The sequence below is a fragment of the Stegodyphus dumicola genome, chromosome X1 (assembly GCF_044657685.1).
Source record: "Stegodyphus dumicola isolate Sdum_Otavi_A_Nest chromosome X1, ASM4465768v1".
Lineage (NCBI taxonomy): Eukaryota > Metazoa > Arthropoda > Arachnida > Araneae > Eresidae > Stegodyphus > Stegodyphus dumicola.
In genome coordinates this window covers 54,074,569-54,100,200 of record NC_140780.1, presented here as the reverse complement: position 1 = coordinate 54,100,200, position 25,632 = coordinate 54,074,569, and the positions used below count along the sequence as shown (strand labels likewise).

At 31.7% G+C, this 25,632-nt stretch overlaps 1 protein-coding gene across 1 annotated transcript in view; it reads right to left on the bottom strand.

Moving 5' to 3' along the window:
- Positions 1 to 3,639: 3,639 nt before the first annotated feature.
- The window catches only part of Tbh (Tyramine beta hydroxylase), a 179,272-nt gene continuing 157,279 nt past the window's right edge, over positions 3,640 to 25,632 (bottom strand). Inside the window, exons 8-12 of the mRNA XM_035351496.2 lie at positions 18,933 to 19,115; positions 15,501 to 15,560; positions 13,088 to 13,215; positions 10,613 to 10,766; positions 3,640 to 3,904 (exon numbers count right to left, since the gene is read on the bottom strand). Of these exons, the coding sequence (XP_035207387.1) occupies positions 3,794 to 3,904; positions 10,613 to 10,766; positions 13,088 to 13,215; positions 15,501 to 15,560; positions 18,933 to 19,115 (636 nt within the window). The 3' untranslated portion in view covers positions 3,640 to 3,793. The remainder of the gene's footprint in view (positions 3,905 to 10,612; positions 10,767 to 13,087; positions 13,216 to 15,500; positions 15,561 to 18,932; positions 19,116 to 25,632) is intronic.

Here is a 25,632-nt window from a genome sequence, read left to right as displayed (position 1 = left end):
AACAGTGCATTTTAAAACAGTGCATTAAAGTATAATGAGCTAAATATTACTAAAATAGAGTTTTATTTATGACTCATAAAAACGGTAATTCATAGGTAGAAACGAAAAATACGCATTTTAATTTTTATGCAGAAGGGAGTCGCACAGAAATTATAGTTACAAAGGTTTCTATTTAATTTCAGTAAAAATATATTTATTTATTTAATTTTATTTAACAAAAACCATTCATTTTTTTTTCTTTCAGATATTTTCCCTGCTCTTGCTTTTAACCCCCAGCATTGTTCACTCATCTCTTCCTGCTTTCACAAAGGGTTTCTGAAACTGATAGGCAATTAAAAAAGACGCCGAAAATTGTATTTAATCGAATTCCGTTCAGCTGTCCATGAAATATTTAAAATATATTTCACCTTTTTATTTGAATGTGCATTTTTTAAGTTTTCTTTTACTTTCTTCGTGTAGCCTCTTTGGAAAAAACACAGAGAGGGAACATGTAAAAATTACATTTTAATTTTCTCTTCGCTAGAAAAACTTGGTTTGGTTTGCTCTTGTTTTCATGACTACAAAGTAAACTTCTGAGAAGTTTATTTCGATAGAAGAAGCATTTTTGTTGTTGAAAGTTCCAAAAAGATGAAATGCGTAGTCTTTGTGGCATAAACATGCTTTTGAGATAATTTATTGTATTCTTTACCTTACAGATTATCAGTGTTTTAATACTGTGTACTCACTAAGCTAAAACTAATGGAATAATTTGAAAGCGTAACACTTTTCCCTAAATTTCGATTATTGTTTCTAATAGATTGTGTAAAAATCAAAAATTAACGTTTTAGTTTGGCGTTTTTAATTATGGCAAAAGAATCTAAGGCTATCTGTCTAAAGGACAATATGCTTTCGGGGCGGACTTGTTTGGAGAGGAGCCAGCTCGTTCACCGTGATCGGAATCTAAATCGAACTACCAGTGATTAGCATATTATCGCACCACCACTTCTGGGCAACAAGAATTATCACTACCTATTTATAGGTATACAAACCATGCAGATAAACGCATGCGTTTTCCAAATATGTTAACTGTAAGTTTATTTAACGTAATTCGTTATGATGCCTGCATTGAAATTATCATGCTTTCGTAAAATTGCGATTGCCTTCACAGAATTTCAACGTAAGAATTAAATTCTCATTCTTCATAGCTAATGGAGTTTCCATAGCTAATAGCTTTTTCTTCTCGAACACATTCTTGTAGTTTTAATCTATTCTTGATTTTAATAATATATGTTAAAGCTTTCAGTGCATTACAGAACAGGTTTAAATCTGTTCATTATGATGTAGTAGTCTGCTGACAGCATTTATTCTTATTAGAACATGGTGCTAAATTTCCAAAAGAAGCATAAATTTTAAATATTTAATTTTAATGAAAAATCAGTGCATTATGTTGTAATTAAAACGAACTTCATTTTTAACTTCATCCAATGAGCCATAAATTTCCTGTAGTTGTTATTGTAGAATAAGCCTGCTTTATTTTATTTTCCCATTGGAGTTATAATGTATTTCTCCCGCCTTCTTAGTATGCCTTCGCGGTGTAGTGGTCAGCACGCTCAATGCGTATTCGAGAGGTACATGGTTGCAGTCCCGGCGAGGACATTGCTCATTTTTCTTGTCTCCTGCTTCAGAATAACTTAATGTCTCTACAGAGTATCTAATGGCATCTGAATCTGTCTTCAAGAGGATTTCCAAAGGTTTGGTGAAACAAAGAATAATATTGTTTACTACTGGCTTTTATTACATCACTTATATCTAAATTTATAATATGAACAACCCACAGAAGAAAAATGCCTCAAGATTTGTATTTCAGAGAAAACTATGAAGTCCATTTTTACCTCTATCACATTTACTTCTGGTAACATTCGCGAATACAACATATTCTGTAAAGGAAAAATATCACAGTTTTTCGGCTGTTTAATTATCGTTTCGTATGAGTAACAACCTGTAGAAAATCAGCTTGCAAACAAGGCCCGATTATGACAATCAGGGACTCTACTCAGAGCGCTGCTTCAGGTTTCCCTAAGCTCACTCTCGTCGTTTTCAAGGAAACAAAATTACGATTATTTATGAGATCCTTTTGGAGCCAATAAAACGTGGAGCCTTGCAGGTGTAGCGATGCAGGTGAGGGTTGCTTAATCAGGTCCTTCTCTCGAAAAGTCCGAAAAGTCTTCACGGATTTCCATTGGTCAATCAACACGCAATTAAGAATGGCAATAGGCTCAAAAGGTTACGGAAGTTCCTGTAACTGTCTATGCTGCTCCAATATGTATGGTAAAATAGAGAAAACTGTACAGTTAGTCCAGTAGTGTTAGTGAACCAGCTTACTAGCCATTCTTATTTGTGCAATCCTTGACTACTGCTCAACAAAGAATAATATTTTCAACTTTTGATTTAATTTGAACTGTTCTGTTTTATGTTTCATCATCATGAGTTGCGGAAATTGTAGCACAAGAGAGGGCCTTCGTTTCTAAATTCCGTGGGAAACAAAAAGGTTATTTTTAACCTTCTCACAACTTTGTCGTTGTTTCAGACATTGCGATTATTCTTTCTACGTCTTTTAGGGATACTGAAATAATTAGCTTTACCGAATCAAATGTAACCCTACAACGTCTCAAATAAATGAAGAAATTGTTTCTTTTTCCAGCAACGTATGAATTACGGTTTGTAGAAAGATTTACAATTGAAGAAATAGCTTGCTAACATCACATTAATTTCAATGTACACTGCGAAAAAAAATTAAGAGACAGTTTCATATCTCCCGTTCTACTGTGCCGATTGACGAAATGCATCGAAAGGTACGAACCTAGCGCCAGAGCGCCGCTATGGTAAACAAATATAGTAAATTTCAAAGAGTGCATTTATTCTATTGTGGTTTATGCGCTATCGACAAAGTAGATTTAATTCAATCCAATAAGTTTAAATGAAATTCAAGAAAAAACTGCATATAGTTTAATATTCCGTACAAGGAAGTCATGTGGTGAACACATCAGATTTTTGTTTCAGTGTACCTTAACTTATTAATGATATTTTGCAGTTAGTTCTGGAAACGTTTAGCAAAACTAATGTTTCCAAAACACGTTTTATAAATATATTTTACATGAATACAAGAAACAGTGAAAATTTATGTTTCCCAAATATGGACTAAAGCAATAATAAGCATATAACATTATGAATTAAGGAATTTTGACGAGAACTGCCTAACATTTAACATTACAAGTTTGGAAGATTACAAAACTTTCATTTAGCCAAATTGTTTAGCTACCAGGGATAAAACTCAACCAGACAATTCTTTTCCAGTGTAGGTTTTTCTATTCAACTTCACATAGGAATAAACTTGTAGAAATATGATCTATTCAATAACAGTTACGAAATATGATATTCGTCTCAGATTTACAATATAGTAGTTTAGGGAGAAAAATATTGACTTAAATTATTTTAGAGATTTGGAAATGTAATTAGTTTAAAGCGTATATATTTGTGACTTATAGCACGTTACTGTTTATTTAAAACACGCTTTTGGTTATTTATAGATATATATTAGTCATTCTGGTTTCATTTAGGTAACCCACAAGTTTTCTTTAGTAAGTAAAAAAGAAACAAAGCTAGCAGTTTTAGGGAGATTTTACTTACATGTAACATAATCATTGATTCAAAGATATCATATTATTAATAATTTTCGTTCAACCCTTTTTAGTTCACATCATTATTCAACGTTACACAAATACACATAAATCACATATCTATGCACAGATCACATTCAAAGATCTTCATCATAAATCTTGTTTAATCTCATGTTACTGGCACATTTCCTTTTTGGTTCAGAAAGAGGATACAGGACATCTGTTCTTGGTATCCCATTCCAGTAGCCCTGAAAATAATATGAGACATAGTTAATTAAGTATAAGCAATACGTCAAAATATTTTAGTATTCCAGTTCTAGCGACTACAAAGGTATTTCTCATATGTTAAGACCTGATTTAGGTAATCATGCTATATTTCCACTAAACCTACGCAGCATAGGAACATACAAAATGAGCAAAAGGTTTAAATCTCTTAGCTCTAATATTTTTAAAATTAAAATGAAGATTTAAAATACACGTGAGATCTTGACATTAATCATATACCAGTTTTGAAACAGTTAGATCTAATTAAAGGTGACTGAAGTATAATTCATACTTTATAAATTAACGCTGATCACAACAGAAATAAAAAAAGAATAAAAACTAAAAACTGATGTAGCATTTTTCGTAACATTTTCGTTCATTTTCAGGTCTTTCGTTTTACGAGAAATACCATCCTTGTTTCTGAGCCATCGAATGAAAAGTTTATCAAGGCGTAAGTAATCTTTAAATTAATTAAATAAAGCAATTAGATTACTAATTAGTTGAGACAGTCTTCAAGGCTATCATCCGTAGATAAGGAATTATAGTAGTACTTTGCTAAAATTCATATATATAAATTAGATAATAGAATTCTGAAGGGGCAATGCATAGACTTATTTGATGCTATAAATAACGTTAAGCAAATTAAACTGCTTTCAAATCATGCAGCAGCAAGTCTACTGGAAGCTTGATAGCAAATTAACGAATTTTTTCCCGAAAAATGATAAATCTAAAAAATGAAAAAAATACAAAACTTAGATCAGATTTATAAATTACTAACGAACGAAATTTACGAGTCACTATCTATGGCTTTCGACATGAGATAAAAATTTTGACATTAGTAGACGTAATATTTGGCCCTACACGTTGAAAATGCCATTTGAAAGGGTAAAAAGAAATATAAAAATAATCAGTTATCTAATGCAGAACAAAACGGAAGTAGATAACAAGATTCAGGAAGCATAACATAATGACTGCGGTAATTAAGATTGCTGACCGTTCTGCAGCAAAAAGAATTGATGAAGATTAAAACTTTACTGAAAGTAATCAAATGTAAATAATTTAATCGTAAAATCTCTACTTTATTAATAATAATAAATTAAAATCTAGTAAATCTGAGCTACAGATTAATAAAAGTGATAATTTATGAATTTACACAAACGGTAATTTATTAATTTTCTCAAGAGGTGTTAATTTATGAATTTCACAAAAGGTAAATTTTTGTTTATTAGAAAAGCAAAAATTTAGGTTAGCCGTTCGTTTCTGTAACCCTGTCTATAGATTATAAGTAACCTGAGGTCGAGTAGAATACTAATAGTTATGGAAGTGGAAATAAGGGGAAGAAATATGTTAAAGTAAGCAGCATTTCGTCTTAGAGAGCTAAGGAGTTGAATATGAAATGAACTCATATGTTAGTGAAAGAAAAGAAAATTTTTAAACTATTTTTTCAAGAATATTATCTAAAGTCTAAAGCATTTTGAAATAACAATGTTTAAATTAACTGTAATAAAATTTTCATTTTGTTTCCTTCAGCTAGTGTTTAAGTATGACTTGTCAAGTATATTAACAGTTTAAAATCAAATAGTAATTAAACTCTTAATTGTAATTTTGCGATTTACTTTTTAATAAACTTGTAAGAAATGTTTATTGTTTTTGAGGATATTATTTGAAAGGTTGTTTTAAAAATTCCTCAATGTTGATAAAATTTTTCTTATTCTGATTGTTTGATTAATAATTGTACTAGCTAGAATTTTCTTAGAAATGTTTCAGTACCAATGTATTTTTGTACAATGTTTGAGTATCAATATAATTGTAATGTTTAATGATTTTAAGTAAAATATTCTTTATTTATGGAAATTTTTAATTTTGTTAATGCTGAAGATTTTGATGCCTAAATATTATGCTTCTATTTCGTTAACGTTAGTTTGATTTAGTTTAAGGCATTTTGGATAAATTTGATTTCTAATTTCATTGCATTTATTTATTATAATTATATTAATAATATCGTAAGCTTAAATATGTCTGAAGCATTAAACTTATCAATGAAGCTAATTTAAGGGAAAAAGCTTACATTAAGTTGTAGAGCATATGCACCCATTAGAACAGCATTAATTTCCTGATAGATTTTAACTTGAAATGTAATGAAACTATGTGCAATTGAGGACGGTTGTGTTTAAGTTCTAATCTGATAATTTCTTTACTTTCTGGAAGCATATTATAAAATTCAGTGAGATTGCTCTAAATTCAACCAGAGATACTGATTTTGTGTGTTTTCAGTTACTTTTCTACAATTTGATTTTTTTTTTTGTGATAACTTGTATGGATTATGTTCCTTGTATGGATTATGTTGTTGAATAATCCTATTGCTATGTCTATTTTTATGAGGGCTATATTAACTAGTTGACGATCTTGCTTCAAAATATTGGTAAAGCTTAAATCAGTTACTTTTTGTGGTTCTTAACTTCATTATAGCCAGTAACTTAAGGTTGATTGGACTTTGTGAAATTTGGGCGGTGCTTATATGCATGGACATTTATTGTACTGAGATTTGCTCAAATTTTTGAGTTCCTTGATTTTTAAATTTTTTTCCTTAATCCAACTTATAATTATATTGAATTTATCACAAAACTTAAACAAAAAAAAAAGAAATCATTTCTAATCAATAACGTTCATACGAAAGTATGTCTAACATCAAAGACTTCATGATGAAATCGAAGAACTCAGAAACAAATTTAATATTACTATTTTAGAGAAATCAAACTACAACATTCGTATTGTTAAAAAAAGTTTCTGTGAGGAAATTATTGAAAAAGAATTAAAACTGAAGTCTCTTACAAAAATTATTTATTTCAAAAATTATTTATTCCATTATCAAAAACTTGAGGCTTATCATAAAAAACTTAAAATTTCGAGACAACCTCAATATGATGTAAAACAATAGTAGAGCGTAATTAGCAGTTAACCCGTAATTATCAATTTTGCTTATTTTTAGTGTAATTATCAGCTTTCCTAAATAGGAACTTATTTCTTTGATATTTTAGGCTCTAATTAATTCCTCTGTTCGAGCTGTTCATTTAATTAACAGATTCTATTTAAATGGAGTTTTTTTTAAACTGAATCAACAAATACTTCGCCGGTCTTAACGCATCTTCTCTTCCTAAGTGGACATTCCTTCCTAACTGACTTACATCATGCTTACATAACTGGACATGCTTACTGGTTGTTTCTGGCAGTATTCGTACTTCCTTTACCAGTTAATAAGCAGCATTTTATACTTAAATACGTAAGATAACTATTTTCCAGAAAAATCGTTTGCTTGATCCTGGAATGTCGAAATATTAATACTGAAGAGAAAGAAGAAATTTTCAAACCATAAAAATTTGCCTTTTGTGCGTCTTCTAATTGTATGTGTAATGTTCACGAATATGTTTTTGATAATAAATCGTTCACAGTAAGTTGTAACCAAGCTTGTCGTTTTGAGTATGCGGGAACTCTACATAAAATATCGTAAGCTCTCATATCGCAATATATCGTTTTAAATATTACAGCATTTTATTATTTGATGATGCACATGTAACAGTGAGAGTCGTTCTCCTTCTTTTAGTATTTCCTCAAACTCATCAAAAAAGATGATTTACAAAATAACTACTTCGTCCTGAAAAACTGATAATTTCTTCCTTTGAAATCTATCTTGTACTGCATTGTTTCCAATGTTTTCATTTTCATTTGTAATGTTCTAAAATATTCTGAGAATTTGTAATTTGGTACTATAGCTGAACATTGATAGCCCGTAATTAAATTAAGTAAAAACATTTGATTAGTCAGAAATCTAACTTGTAAAGAAAATCTAACATTAATCTTGAGTTCACCATTTTGACACGATCTTGATTTATCGAAATTTTCAACTTAACAAAAGTCTGAATGTTAAAAATTTTACTTTTCTCTGATTAAGCAGATTTATTTGTGTATTTGTGTCAATATATCAATGATTTAAAATACATTTCTTACAATACGTTTTCACGTCAATACAGCAAACAAATTACAATTTATTTTCCTTTTCAAAACTTTGTTTCCGTTATTCTAATAGACATGGTAATTATTGCTTAGCTAAAGCAGCATAAATTTTAAAACGTTTGTTAAACCAGCTTATAGTCTTGAATACTGCGAATGAAAACGGAATGAGGGGGCATTAATTTTACCTATAAACTCTTGACAATTCAAACGTTTGAAGTACGAAAGACGATACAGGATGATAAAAGATTATATATTTTGAAATTTCATTATCAACATTCATCAAGACTGATATATTATCTCCAAAGAAAAGTAAAAGATTACTTACATTATATTTCTTAATTGTGTCTACGTATATATATATATGTAATAATAAAATTCCATAGTCAAGAATACACTTAAAATTCTAACTGTATGTTCTTTTCATTTTTAATTGGCGACGTTCTCTTATTTGAAAGTACGTGGAATTAAATTCACAGCCCCGTAGTCAAGTTTTTTCCCGCCTTTTCTACACGTACAGTTATAGAATGTTCTGGAAATATTTAAAGCGAACTGGATTGGCTGACGAGACTGACGTCATTTCTTGGAAGCTCCGCCTTTCCAGAGGCTATAAAAGGACTCGCAAAAGAATATCGGGGCTTTTCTTTAATGTCACGATGCAGTAAACTTTATACAAAAAGTTATTAGTAATTCTTTTTTATTTACTCCGGATATCTGATTTTGTAACTGCTATTTTCTCCTGAAATATAATAAATGGATCCTGTGTTTTAAAACTTATCGTCTGATAATTTAAGCTACGACAAAAGCTGGTACATCCCATATATACTGCAGAAATTGCTTTTCACTCAAAATTGAATTGGCTAAAATGCTTAATAGAAATAAGTTCTTTGAATATCAGCATTGGTTCATAAGCCCTTCTATTCACGGAAATATTTGGCCTGACTTGAATTGCCGATTTGGCTTAGCCTTATTGCTCGAGTAAAGACGAAACACCTTCGTATTTATTTATTAATTATTGTTCAATGAAAGGGAGTTGATTTGTTCCCCTTGAAAAGTCAACTAATTTCCGATCAATGACAATGATTACGTGCATTTAATTTGTTCCTTTTACAATTGAAATTTTGTTATTCATGATTTAATTCCAGTCCCCGTTAAAACATTTTAACATTTTTCTTTCAAGTTACTTTAAAACATCTTTCAAAATATTACTTACTAGTATGGATTCACTCTTTTAAGATAATCTTACTATAATTAAACTTATTAGATAATATAATCAATTAATCAATATTATTTAGTAAATAAATTATTATTAACTTACTTTGCAGCAATTGCGCAAGTAGTAGTAACTTGTTTTCGCACTAAATGAATTTAAAATCATACAACATATATATATATATATATATATATATATATATATATATGAATACAAAAACAAGTCCAAATGCGTGTTGAAAGCAGCAACAAATGGTGGTAATAATGAAAATTGAGTTCAAATAATACGTTTAAAATCCATCCTTCATTTCGGAATACTCCATATGAAAATAGAGCAGAAAGGAAAAAATAGATCAGAAACATAGTGGCAAACTGCATGATAGGCGCAAAAAATGCCAAAACTCAAAATGAAAATGAAAAATGAGATTTACATCTTTCGCTGTACCTTCATCAGATGGTTCGTGTTACGAAAGAAGTAAATATATCAGCTTGTCTTAGAACCAGCAAGGACAGAAATCAAAAGTTTAATACTTAAAAATAATCTCAAATTAATCAAAGTATCTTTACGTCGCTACAAGCCGTAGTATGTGGTGCAAAATATTGCAAATTTATAGCATAAAATATCATAAACAAGCTTGAAGAAGGCTTAATTTTTGTTTTATTTTGAGTAGACAGAGTACGAAAAACGAAACATGTATATATAAGCCAAGTAACTCGTGAAAAAAATCGAAATTACACAGGCCCTAGACATCTTTTTTTTTTTTTTTTTTTTTTTTTTTCAAAATTATAGCATCAAAATATTCAGCAAGCAAAAACGTTTAAACATCTAAGACAGTTTCTTTCCTGCTTTAAGCGGATTGAATCCAAAAAACAAAACATGTAAAGAGAAGCAATCCAACATATGCAAAAATTATAAATGAAACTTTTAATCCAAAAAGATATAAAAATAAAGAAGAAGATTTAGTTCCTAAACTCTGTAACATTGGAGCAGCAAAAATTTTGAAATGAAAAAATGCTAATTCGACATGTCCGGTAGCAAAAGACTGTTACTTAGTCTAACATGGCGGCCCAAAAGCGGCTGAGCGCTAAAGTCGCTGAATATTGGTAGTTCGGTCTAGGATTTGAATTCCGGAGAACAGGTTGGTTGCATGGAAGTTTTCTCGGATTTCATCATGCGTAACGCGTATACGAGCTAATTTCCCTCAGAAAATTCTTCACTAATGCGTCTTTCCCTCAGGCAAATACTCATAATTAAATAAAAGTGTTTTTCCATAATTAAATAAGCCAGAGCAAACTAAGCCTAACATGCACTAAGTAACGAAATTATCTTAACTACAAATTTTGAGCTGATTAATAGTAATAAAAATAATTAGAAAAAATCTAATTTGACACTAAATATAACTTAGTTATGCATATATATATACATATTTATAAGTAAAAAGAAAAACATCAATTCGAGACGTTCAACTTACTGGAAATCTATCTCCAGATGACTGATTACATTGCATCGAGAGAGGCGCATCAGAATATAAATGACTCAAGAAATCGGCATTGTTTTGGCTCCAGTGAATTGAATGATAATTATCCGCAACAGTTTTTTCATCTGAGGTATCTTCATCATTATACCTAAAATAAAAATGTTCTAGTTGTATACGAAACTTTAATAATTGAATAAACATACATTGTAATCAACTGCGAATTTAAGAAACTTAATGTTTTCTGAATAACGAACTAGACGTTGTCTGAAAACAACAATTATAATATTGATTAAATATATCTTGGTTTTATTTATTAATGCATTACGTTATACTCTTTTAAAATGAAATGGAACAAGAGATTTCGTGAACATATGATTTAGAAAAATGAAATAAAAATAAACATAAAAATGTCTCATCATGTCAAGTAAATCAATGATAAGATTGGTTTTAAGCAATTCAATAAAGAACAACGGAAATGCATTTACTGCTGTTTACATAGCTATCTAAGGTAATAATATATCCAGTAATAACTCATGTGCATGATTTCGAAAGAAATTTACACAACGCTTTCTTTTCAGTTCTTACATAAGATTTACTCACTAACTGTTCTTACGTTCATATAAGTTAGGTTGGACATTTGTTATAAAACAGTTTTATTGTGAGTGGTCGAGGTGGAAAGACCTTGTTTAATGGAACAGCGAATTAACGTGAAAATTTTCCCCAAGTAGGAAAAAACAGAAGAGAGGTTCATTAGGTACTAAAATGCATATGAAGAAACCACGGTGCACAAAGCAACATTACTCAAGTACATTAAAAGTTTCCTGGAGGGGCGATATTATTTGACAAGATGGCTTCCAAATTTCCGCGTGGGCGGAGCATAGCTTTGGTGTCACGCGGTGCGTGTCGTGCCCCGCGATCAACGAATAACTGTTAGTATGTTCTAGTCTCCAGAAGAGTTAAATTTTAGATTAACGAATGTTTACATTTTTTTATGAGAAATAGGGAGTGAGAAAACTGCAAACATGGTTCTAAAAAGTCAGATTGCAGAATGAAAATTGAAATGGACGAGGTAGTGTATTGACTCATCAAACTGAGATTGCTTTCAAATGTCATTACGGGTGATGAACACTAGTTAGAATTCAAGTTGAAAAACAAAGAATGGAAGAGTTGCGGGAAACATATCTCGAAGAAGCAGGTCCAAAATCAAAATCATGGTCATTGCTTTATCCGTCATGGAAATGTGTGTGCATCACGAATTTAACTCAGGCAGTCAGTAAATGCATTTTACTATGTGAGCTTCGGATGCCTATAAGATCATGTGCTCCCCAATCATTGCAAAAAAGCGATTGAATTTTTCATCATGACATCATACACAGCTGAAAATTTATAGATTACTGTTTAAATACATTATAAAATATTTCTTCCGCCTTCCTAGCGTGTATTCGTGGTGTGGTGGTTCTGCACGCTGGGCCGGCATTCCAGAGGTCCGTGGTTCGATTCCCAGCGAAGGCGATTGCTCATTTTTCACCTTGCCTGCTTCCAAAAAATACCTAATGTCTCTAATACAGACATTTTTTTGCATGCGAACAAATATCAAAGATGGGAATCTTCGCGTTCTATATAGGAATTGAAGAATTTTGGATTATTAATGCTTGATATATTACAGTATATACCTATGTTTTACGCAAGAAATATTTTCAGTGACAAGGTGAGTGTTCTTTCTCGTAGGGAACGTTTCCTTCTATCTTCTTTTGTAAGAAAGTCAGGCAAAATGCTCAGCAAGTGTGTAAAATATCATTTAAAATTTTCACTTTAAAACTTTAAGAAATAATTAAAATTTTTTCTAGCATTTTGTTTTTCATGATTTTCACATTCAAAGCATAACCCGATTTTACAAGACAGCGAACATCCATCATAATGTGATCTATCTTTCGAAGTTATCTTCGACTCAGAATAGCTACACAATTAATATAGTAAATAAGAGCATCTTTTCCTAGCATGACCTCCAGCTGTAATCCACATAGCTTGTCTTCTGAATCCACGTTAATGATCTTTTGAATTAAGTATCACTCCTCAGAATAAGAAACATTAACGGTGTTGCAACTATTAAGCAAAATTTAGATTTCGTTTGAAGTTTTAGTCAGAGTGGTAGTTATTATAAGCGTGATTCTTATTCTTTTGTCCGAAAAAAATACTAAATACGGAACTACTTCGTGAAAATTTGAATTAGCGATCATAATTAAAGAATACTGATATAAATCATATTCACAAAATATATAAACACAAATTAATTTAAGAAAATTTTCTTAACATTCACATTAATACAAATAACGCTGCTTCTTTATTAAAATAACATAACATTGTAGCATTTTATATCAGCCACATACAGTTAGTTTTTAAGATGCTTTCAGATGCATAGCTTACTGTTAAATTACGCTATTTTAGTATTTCAAAATATGAATTACTCACGTGTTCATGTATCTAAAGTAGCTTTTAAGGACCTTAGTGTCGATACTGCTCTTGCACACTTCCAGATTCGTCTTCGGATAATAATGTACATAATTAACGCACATCTCGTCGCTTATTGCAAATCCTCCCTATTAAAAATATATAAGAATTACATTCAGCTGTGTTGACAATCATATTTGCATCAAAATACATTTAAAAAATAGATTGCGTTGAATTTTTATTTTACTGCTGAAATTTGAAAGCAAATCTATTTAGTTAATTTACTTATTTTCATACAGACTATATTCTTAATCCTCTTAAACAGTTTTGTCAGCTTACAAATATCATTTCGAATAAATAGTTACTTTTATTTAATTTCGAATGCCTATAAAAATTGTCATAATTAATTCAATGGTTTTATTACTCCAAATATACTTTTAAAATTCAATAAATAAAACCGTTAACAATTCAGATTAATTTTTAATTCTTGATATAAAGCTTTTGGCTTAGCTCAATTTATATTCAATTTAACATACAAATCAGAACTATCAGAACGTATGCACAAAATTTTACTAAAGGTGCTTATAACAATATTACACTTCGAAAGAGATCACTGTTTTAAGAAAAAATATCTGTCATTATAATTCTGAATTTAAAGCTTGTTAGAGGCTATTAGTATCAAATTCTAAATAATATATAGCTTCTTTTACTTTACTTTTTTGTTGTATTTCAGAATACGTAAACTGTTGCATCTTCAACGCATATAAATATTTTTCCTGTGTCAAGCAACAATCTGAATATTGGTAAAATATGCTTTGTAGTGAAGCAAAATCCGTGCACCACGAAAAATCAGTGGAAGATACCGACACTTAACGTGCAAATAACTCAAACTCAGTTATGCACGCTACTAAAGATATACAAGGACTGAGCCTGTAGAGACATTAGGTTATTTTGAAGCAGGGAGTGTTTGAAATATGAGCAATGCCCACGCCGGAATTCGAACATCGACCTCTCGAATACTCGCCCAGTGAGCTACCGTTACACCATGAAGGCATGCAGAAAGGAAGGAGAAATTACCTTATAAACCCATAGAGCGTATAGTGCAATGCAACCAGACATATAAAAAGCGCTCGTCCAAGGTGTCAATTCGGGCCAATTTGTGTGGTAGTGTTATTGCCGTAGCCAAGATGCATAAATAAATACCTTTGAAACCAACCTCAATGTGTCACACGAAATCAGGTGAGGTTTAGAGGGGAATACATCATCACATTCTGGATCATACCTCTAAATCGCTAAGAATGAGGTTCGAAACGATGAAACAATCAGACGATGATGTCAACAGTTCTTCCAGCTCGCCCACTGTCAGAGGGCGGACAGCAGCAACAGAACACGAAGGGCGACCAGACCGACATGACCAGCATGGACCGACATGGACCAGCATGGACCAACATGGACCGACATAGGTCCGACATGGGACCGACATGGACCAACATTGTATCGAATAGAGCCATTAGACGACGACTGGCGAAGTATGGATTACATTGTCTTAATTATGTATAATATTAACGCTGGCTTATGGCTAATAACGTATGCTCTGGGGTCATTCCCGTGAAGAGTAGAAAGTAGCTGATTGAAGTCGTACTGTTTTCAATGATGAATATAGCTTCCCGCTTAGCCCGAACAACCACAGTGTCCACGTGTGGAGGTGGAGAGGTAAACATTGCTTATACTACATTGTTGTGGAGCTGCATATTTGCATCCTGTCTGGCGTTTCCTTGAAGAGTATTATTGCGTATGATATCCGGTTACTTTTAGTTATCTTACGTACCATTCTCACCGGTAAATGTATGTCGACGACAGTCTGCCGCTTGTTATATTACTCTTGTTTCCGTCCCTGCCGTAGTTCGATTCCCGGCGAAGGCGTTGCTCATTTTTCATGACCTCCTGCTTCCAAAAAATCCTAATGCCTCTACAAGCTTTTTAAGGAGAATGAAAATAAATTGACATCAGAATTCTATTTTATCAAATTATAAAGTAACGTATTCAGAGCTATTCTTCCCGCTGGTATCTCCTAAATCCGTCACAAATTTACAAATCGGGCAATCATTTCTATACGAAAAGAGTATAAATTTTAACAAATAATACAGTTATGAAATGAAATCTTAAGAAACTGAATTACTTTCAGAATATTATTTCTATATTTGAAGCCGTCATTGTTTACATCGTTGACATTCAAACTAAAAACAATAGTGCACAAAATATCCTCATACTTTCAAAAATTAAAAAATTTATTATTTTTTCTTAAATAAATAACGCTAAGTTTAATTTATGACATTTAATAATGAATACGTTTAGGAAAGTATAAAGTACTCAAATAAGTATAAAAGAATCTAAAATGCAATCATTGGAACGTAGAATACAAGTCAAATCTTACCAAAGTGATGTTCTCACGGTCATTAGTTGAGTAATGGCAAGTTGTTAGCAAACCATCACCCTAGAAAGAAGAATTTTATCTCAAAGGCCTTTCACAGACTTCATACATTAAAACAATATATTAAATACATTCGTATTACAATACAAATTGGTTTTATTAATAATTATATTCTTTTACTGAACTATTCATTATTGAAATGCGCATGCTTTGGCTAGCTTCTTTCAATGTACTGAGTGGTTATAATTAAACTTCCCCTATAAACGTCATCCTACAGCCCAAACGGGTGAACGGAGTGCAACGAAATTTTGCATATGGGCTATACAAGTGATGCGCCCACGAAATTTCGAAAAAAACATTTTTAGTTCCAAAATGTCCACCAGAGGGCGCCTTACCGGGGAAAACAGGAAATTTAACACAATAAACGACCAAAACGGAATACAGAAACAATATTAACATATATTGACTAGTTTTTGAGCACTTTGTCATCGAACCACATTAAGTAAGGTAAGGGAGATACGAACACAGTTCAGTTTGCAGAAACAAGAACAGATTAGGACGAAATTGCACAAGAGGAGCTGTTGTTAATCGTGCGCAAGACGATGTAGGGAAAGGTGCTCCAGGTGACCATCCTCATTCACCTGCAAAATTTCAAGTCGATGGACAGTGTGTTCAACAGCAGATCGTAACTGATAAATTGCAAGGCTTCGCACATGAAGTGTTATGGAATTCTTTAAGTCATTCAACGTCTCGCTCGGAATTAGATCATGCGAACATGGTGGCCATGGAGCGACTAATAACACGTTCCTCTGTGAGGTGTTGGAGTAATAGCGCCTTCGCAGACCCATGGATATGTGGGGAGCACCGTTCTGGATGAAAATGGTCGATGTAATGACACGGCAGTTGCGGCACAACAATCGTCTGCAGCGTGTCATGGTATCCACGGTCCGTAATGGAACATGTGACAGGCCCAAGGGATGACCCAAGGATGAATGTCGCCGTGAATCCCCCCCAGACCTTTTCAGACTGTAGAGGGATTTCAGTGTGGATCCGCGGATGTTCCATAGACCAAATGCGGCAATTCTGTGTGTTGACTGTCCCATTGAGGTAGAAATGAGCCTCGTCTCTCCACAGAATATTCCAAGGCCATGACAGTTCAACAGTCAATCTCTTGATAAAACTGACTGCGAATGAGAGACCTTGTGGCTTGTCCCTACGAAGCAACTCCTGTGTATGGCGGATCTTGTATGGGAAGTAGTGCATTATGTTTCTGAATACTTTTTGGACGGTGCTGTAAGAATAGCCTGTCTGTCGAGAAACTGCCCCCAAATTCTGATGTCTGTGACTGTGCGTCAACAGATGTCTTGACTGCATCAACAAATACCGGTGTAACATGTTTACGGCCTCTTCCAGGTTCAACTCCTATTTTCCTCATCTCTTCAAATCTCTTAATCATGGCTCGGATACCTTTAATAGACATTCGTCCACGCCGTAGGTTCTTTCTACGACGAAATTCACGAATTGCAGCAGAAGCATTCCTCTTGTTTTCGTAAAACAGCCTCAGCAATAACGCACGTTCAAATAAAGACACCGTCATTAGTACAGCCGGAAACATCGGCTTCCTCTTCTTCCCAAGCATGCAAATTTCGACATTTTTCTTCTACAGCTGACAGCTTTTCCCAGTTTTGCATTTTATTAATCACAATTCCTGTTCTAGATTATTAACATTATTCCTGTATTCCGTTTTGGCCGTTTATTCTGTTAAATTTCCTGTTTTTCCGAAAAGGCGCCCTCTAGTGGATATTTTGGAACTAAAATTTATTTTTCGAAATTAATCACCTGGTATATTTATATATCCAAACTAAACAACAGGAAACAAAAATGAAAATAAATAAATAAAAAAATTTGAAAGGTTTCAGATTTTAAATTACGTCCAAAGGGGCGCTTTTTTAATGTTTTGTGTGTTACCTTTATTTATTAAATATCATGTGTTTTTCACTTAAACCATAAAATTCAGTTCAATAGCGATGTCGCAAAATAATTTTAAAATGAGCATATCGTTAGAATTTCCGATACACAGTTCCGCTCGCTGGAGATAGAAAGGTCCCCTTCCCCGTAGAGTGTTGCCATTGCTCCCTTTTAAATCGTTGAGTTTGTTACTCAAAAATTTGTTAAAGTTTTACAAAATATGAAATCGATAATAAAACAAATTCCAAATTTCAAATTTGGTCTTCCACATGCCCATATTCGTAGGAGGGTTACATCATTCAAAATTCGTTGTTTTATCATATTGCGAGAAATATACATACATTTATGCAGATTTGTCATTATTTAATTTCTTCAAATGTAATGCAGGACTCTAACATTGTTGGCAACAGTTTGAAAAATGATTCGCCGTTTATAGTGATTCGACGAAAAATCGCAAAACGAAAACAATAGTCCTTCTAGGACAAATCCCCTTTGGACTAATAAAGAGTTTATAAAGTTTTATTTAGTTTTCCTAACCAGTTATTTTATGTTAATTACCTTTCCCGTATTTTATGTTAATCACCTTTCTTGTCTTTCTCGCTTCCCATTTTCCTGCCAGAATGCAAATTTGTAGTTCCCGTGTGTTCATATGAGGTAGAAAAAAGATAGTATTTAAAGGAACATATTAGAGGGTAGAATTAGAGTATGTTTCGCCTGCTGAAGGCCACGTTTGATAATTGATTCTTTTGAGAGCAGTATATCTGCGGCGTTGCGTTATTCTCGCCGTTGGGCTTGTCGCGTCGCTATTTGTTCTGAGGCAACTTGCGCGTTTTTCTGTCTGTGTAACTGTCGGACTAACATACATTTTACTTAGTTAAGTCAAATTCGTTATTACTGACTCAAGCCATAAATGCTGGCTGTTCTGTGAGCACGAGCAGTGTCTTCTCTTCAATTTTTATCTGAGTTAAATAAATTTTAAACTCTTCGTAGGTTTCTGTCGTAATTTCAAAGACGTAGTCATAGGTCACTTTCGTCTTTAAAATTCCTTGTACAATTTATACTACCAAAGCAGAAAAAACTTTTTTTTAGGTTTTTCAAAATCAAGTTTAAAACAACTGCAGATAAATAAAAGGTAGAAAATAAAGAAATAGAAGTAAAAGGATAAAGATGCAAAAATAAAGTTATGTGTTTTACTCATTGTATTAAATAATCTATACTTGGGGAGGAAAACAAATGGGAGGAAAACAAATTTTTCTTCCTTTTTCATTCAAATTTATTTCAAAGGCTTACATTTTTCATATCTTTCTATTTGCTATTAAATGCTTCATTTACAATCTTTTACCTTCTCCTTTCTATTATTTATACTTTTAGTAACCCACAAAATCACTTATGTAGGTTTACAATAATATGTCATAAAACTACTTTTTAAAGCACAAAAAATATTTAAGTATTTAAATATTTACTTACTGGTAAAATACGGACTTTGCGCTTCAAACGACGAATCTCTTGGAAATGCGTGCTATAATGGTTATCTCTGTTCAGTTCTGGTAATTCAGCTGATCCTCGAATGTGTTTGGTGTAGACTACTGTACCAGTTAAATGCGTATGAAGTTGAGAACCAAATATAACGATGCCGTCAGGGGGTAAACCCTGAAAATATACACAATTTTATTAAAAAGTGTAAATAAATTTTGAAAAAATTTTTTTCAAAGTAGTGCAGTATAAATCGTATCCTAACATACACTCACTCATAAGTGTCAAAACTTTCTGTTCTATATTTATCATTTATTTTACATTCCAAATTTTTCAAGACGAGCTTTAAAAGGAGTTAATGAATACATTTTATTTCATTAGTCATTGGATTCAGAAAATTGGTTCACATAATATCAGACCTCGCTTCATTAAACTCTTACTATGCTAAGTTACCAGTTTCAAAAGAAAGATACTTTTGGTTATATTTTATTGTTCTGTTATCACATTATTATTTATTTTAGGCTAGTAGTTCACTGATACGATAAAAATCTGACATTCCTGTACTGCATCTCTAACTTCAACATTAATTAAAAATGCAAAAATCACAACTTTTTGCTAACTATCACTAATCAAATTATTCTTAAATATACAAGTATCAAAATTATTCATTTCTTGAAAAATTCAAAAGAAGCAGGCTCTCGAAAGAATGAACCTAATTTGTTTGTTGAATAAACGCAAATCATCCATTTTTGACCTCTACAATGTATTCTATTATTATCATATCATTTTCATTGATGTATGAAGTTATTCTAAATCTGATGTCAACATAAAACACAAATACAATGTATTATCGTTAATTTATTTCTCCAACTATACTTTGAAAACATGTAATCGCTTTTAATAAATTTATTTTCATCTTTTTGTAGATAAAAAAAGCTCTTTAAGCTTAGCTCTTTTCGTTTCTTTTGTTTTACGCTTATACCGAGTTTTTGTCGCTTTTTTTCCACCAAATCTAAAACGATGGCAATGTAACTTCTATTTGCATTGGAGTTTATTCTGTCATGATTATAATTACCTTAGCAATTAAATAAATTTTAAAATTATCGAAAGTGCTCCAATGTAGATGACCATCAAATATCTTGGAAAATATAATCTCGTACTGAAATCACACATACAAGCGTGAGCTAATATTACTTTTCAGCTTAAAAATCATTTATTAATAACTTCGGCTCGTCTATTTACTAAGCATAAAAACATTCCTACTTCGCCTCATAATTTCAAGAATCCATGCGAAATTATTTTCATTTTACATCAGTTGACTTGTGGATCTGATTTATTTACCCGTTGTATGTATACTCACTTCTCATGGACTTATCACTGGCTTTCGTACGGACTTATCTTTATCTCTATTTCCTCATTTGTAGTTCTGCAGTTAAAGAAGAAGGTTCTAGAATTTAAACTTTCGAAAGTAGTTCTGCAAATTTATGAATATTATGCTGATTCTTGTAGCTTTAACTCCTTTAATAATCTGTAACACAAGTCGAGAAATATTATGATAAAAATTTGATTCAAAATGGAGAATTTCGCAAATACAAAACTCTAAGAAAAAAGATTGCAACGGATGTTTCCAAAGAAAGAAGTAAATAGTGTTTTTAGTTGCTCTACTATTAAATATGGTTCCAAGTTAAATTTAAACAAAGCTATTTTCATCTCTAGAGACGGTGTTGTTGAATTCATATCTTTTGCGGCTTCGGAAATAATCCTCTGAGAGCTTCTCGGTTATGATTCAAACAGTAAAGGTCCCCATGCGAATATTCCATAGAATTTAACTCCAGCCGTTTCACTTCATTTTCCCGTTCCAAATTTTATTCCGAGTTAGTGCTTCATGTTTCTATACATGATACAACTCCAGTTACCTCTGAGGAAAACTGGTACTCCATGAAAATGGAAATTTTGTTTTCAACATAATGCTCCACTTCGATAAGATTAAAGATAGATCTATGATTGTGGCGTAAATTTAAATGCTATTTCTTTTACCATAGAACATTTTTATCATTTTAACGTATTGTTGGCTACATTGTAAAAATGTAGAAGGGAGTACAAGTTCAGTATTTTAACACTATTGAACTATGAAGCTGATTTATATCAATTGTAAAGATAAAAAAACAATGAAGTTCTGTTACAAAAGAATTCATGCAATTATGGTAACCAGTCATACTTTCTGTTAAATTTCATTTATTACTGCTTGGATACTGTTTGTATACCATCACTACTTAAACCTAACATACAGTTCACACCTCCTTATAAGTAATAAAATTATCATTTATAATATTTAAATTTTAAGCTAAAGTGAGGATCGATAGGGATTAATAAAAGTGATAATCAATATAAACGCACTTTATATTGAGTTTTAATTACGATGAAGAATAATTGTTATAAATATATATTTAATTGATAAATTAACAGCTAAAGAAAAAGCTGAAACTTTTTTTTGAACAATCTAACATCTTAAACAGATGTTACATTAACAACTCCACTTAAGTTTAAATTTTTTTTAATTTTAATTGCAAGTATAAAATTTCTAAAATAATGCAATCTTGATACGGAGATAATCGGAAACACTTTTACTCGAAACGTTACATTTGGCATACTGGTTTCAGAATTTCTCCCCCTCCCGCCCACACAGAAAATGAAGATATCTAACCTAAAACGTCGTATTTAAAATAAGCTCTTCAAAATTGCACAACCATAAGCAAACAAAAATTTGACATTAAATCGCGATTTTTACCAGGCCCAAGAAGCAAGGTTTACGCATATTGCTATCCTTTGATACCTTAATTGAGTAAGTATTTGTCCAACTTCGTTAGAACTTATAAGAGAACATCTTGATGGATGAATTCGAGGGCCTCCCATCCCTTTTCCATTACTTCAGCCTCTCGATAAGTCTTTCGGTTTCAGAGCATTTTATGTGCCCCGTGCCACAAAGATGCTTTGCACTTATGAACATTACGCCTTCTTCGAGATCCAAGTTGTGCCAAAATCTACAGCACTCGACTTCCTTATCATAATGCCAACATGTTATATTGCTATCTTTGTAGAAGAAGACATTTAATCACGCACACTAAGGAAATTTCCAACCATTACAAATGTCGCCAATCCAGAATGCCTTTCGGTAGTCGATGTATATTGCTTTCAGCACAGCAAAGTAAAGTATTTTAAACAATTTATTCTTTTGTTATAAATGTTAGTATTGTTTTTAGTCCTATATGTATTTTATATTACTCATAATATATATACAACTTATTCATTATAAATATACAGCAGCGGACAGACGTTTCTAACACCGTGTATTATGCAGTGTGTAAAAAAAAATAACTTTTTTTGGGGGGATAACATTTTAAAAAGTTTTTAATGCAGTTTAAAAGTATAACTGCATTTAGCTTTTAAAATTGTTCCGTTTAATGAATGACTATGCTGTGATCGACTTTTGCTACCTTATAATGCCCTCCTAATCGCAACTATTTTACATGTGCAGCTTACTAATTAGAAAACGCAATATGATAACTATCATTTATTCCTTAGCATTTTACATTATTACGTTATTATTAAACATACTATCGCACGCACTCAGTACATATAAACGTAAATAAAAAAACATAATCTAAAAATGTGCTGTAACACATAAGCACATTTTCAGATCATGCATTCTTATCCCCAAGTAATATTTCACTATTACAATTTCTCCAGCCCTCCACTAAATTTATCGGCTTGGTTTGGTTTTATTCCATTACTGCAAAGCAAGCTAGGAGTAGCTGCCTAAAAGAAGGAATGTCTTAGTTGTGGACTTTCTAAGGGAAATCGGCTCTTATCTATGTTGTAAATAGGGAAAACCATGAAAACACCCATGTAACCAAGCCGTTCGCCTGGAATCAAACTCAGGTTGAACTACCAGTGTTCAGCGATTTTACCGCTCGGGCACTGATGGGAATAGCTAAAGCCGATCTCGTTTTGTAAAAAAAGAAATGAAAAGCACTACCTGAAGGATGGCCGGGAGAAACGGTGAGTCCTCAGTGTGCCTATTCACTGTGCTCATGTTTTTTTCATTAGTGTTACAGTTTATCGTAGTTTTTATTTTATTTTATTTTATTTTTTTTTTAAATTGATTTCTTTGATGGTACACTTTTTATCCTCAAAGTCACTAAAGATTTAACCAGTTAAAAGATGCTTTTCATGTAAAACTGCTCTCTCTCTCTGTCTATATATATATATATATATATATATATATAAGTGATGTACCAGCTTTTGTCCGGAATAAATAGATTGGTGAAGAAATATAGATGTAGTCGTAGCTTAAATTATTAGACGATAAGTTTAAAAAAACAGGATCCATTTATTATTGGTCAGGAGAAAATAGCAGTTGCAAAAATCATATTTCCGGGGTAAATAAAAAAGAATTACTAATAACTTTTTGTATGAAGTTTACTGCACCGTTACATTAAAGAAAAGACCCCGATATTCCTTTGCGAGTCCTTTTATAGCCTCTGGAAAGGCGGAGCTTCCAAGAAATGACGTCAGCCATTCCAGTTCGCTTTAAATATCTCTAGAACATTCTATAACTGTACGTGTAGAAAAGGCGGGAAAAACAACTTGACTAAGGGGCTGTGGATTTAATTCCACGTACTTTCAAATAAGAGACCGTCGCCATTAAAAATGAAAAGAACATACAGTTAGAAATTTAAGTGTATTTTTGACTATGGAATTTTATTATTACATATATATATATATATATATATATATATATATATATATATTCATGGCGAATTGTACCACTCTGTGTATTTTTAAGAATTATGCAAAACTTATCTTCAGAAACGAAGATTTACCCTTGGTTACCCAAACTTTCATTCCCATCGAATTAAATTTAAGAACTCTCGCCTTAATGTATTTCCTTATTATCAGTTCTCCGCCAGCCGTAAGTTTAATCTTTAATAAAAGCTTATTCTCATCCATCAAGCATTGGACAATAAATATAGGTTTTCTTGCTGAGGGTTAGAATAAATTTATCTCAAATTAAGATTACATTTTCTAAATTAAAGCACTGACATGGTCTTGAAGACTAATACAAAAATTAACTTACGATTCCCTGTAGTTATGAGAATAAGTATGGAAACCGTCAAAATAGAAATTTTTCGATATCTGGGTATTACATTCCAGGATCTTAAATTAATTTTTGCTAACAATTAATTCTACTATCATAATTGTTCTCGTTAAATAAATTTAATTTAGTAATGCGAGATACGGTTATGAAGAGAAAGAGAGATTTCACAGTGTACATGTAAATTCCTAGTTCTGAAGTGTGCCGTACTTAATACTTTCTGATTAAATATTAAAATCACTTTTATTATCCCAATCAAAGATATGATGCAAGAATTTTTATTTAAGAAAGGTAGTACAAACAGTGGTTCATTCGATAAATTTATTTTACGATCCGTGGGAAACGTAATACTTTAGCTTTCTAATGTCAATTTATCTTCGCTCTGTGCCACGTAATCAAATCAAATTAAGTATTTGAAACTAAGATCATTTACCATCTTCTAAAAATTCTGCGAATCAAATATATCAATTACATTAGTGAGCGGTATAACCGTACGACAAATAATTGTAATCCCCAGTTGCAAAAGTCTCTAGATTCGCTTTCGCCTTCATAGCACCACCAAATACTATTCCACAGCAAGATTAACAGCGATGAGTAAAATAACTGAAAAGCAAAAAATCAATGAAAAAATTATTGGCAGGAATACTTTGCTGGTAGTAAATGTGCGAATGCTTTTCAATTTAATCTTTTCTTAGCATTTAGTTTGACGAACTGAATTTCAAGAAATTTCCTTAATAAATTTACTTTGTTACGTATTCATAGCTATGAAAGTAGATAAGAATAAGCTTTTTTAATTTATAATAATTTTGAATGGCATTTGGAATTAAAATGAAATGACAATGACAAAAATATTTCAAGCAGCAATTATTCTTATTTTGATAAGTTTTACTACACATGGTTATCGTAGTTTTACAAGAAACTTGATTTTTTTCCTATTTTTACGTTTTTGTAATTATAACCATATTATAATAGTTAAACTGCTAACTTATTATAAGGAATGCCCATCCATTTGAAGCCCCATCATCCAAGACAACTATCCTAGCTTTGTATGCATATATAATATCTAATTATATAACGGCATACATCCTGTCATGTAAAGTATAGATGAAATTATTCGTATTATTTGGAAGCGCGTATTGTAGAAAAATGTAGTAATCGGTTATAACGTGTTCTGACTTATTTCAAACTTGATATACTGAATATCAAATTATTTATAGCTTTGACGCTTGGTAAAGCGTTAGCTACTCATGAAATCTCACTGAAAGTGTTTTATCATCATCTCTATTCATCTGCTTTTCTTATATAAAGTAACTATTATCTTCTGTCCTTGATTTTTATTTATGTCGCTTCATTTTTCATTTTTATAAAATGAGCCAACTTACCTTGTATTTGCTCTTTTTAAAAAATTCATTTTAATTTATTTATTATTTGTCTGGGTTGGGCGGCAAAAGAAAGTAGTTTTTACTATATGTAGATACGTGCATTTTTTTAGGTGCATCTTTTAAGTAAAAGTTAATATTTTTCTTTACCAGTTTATCC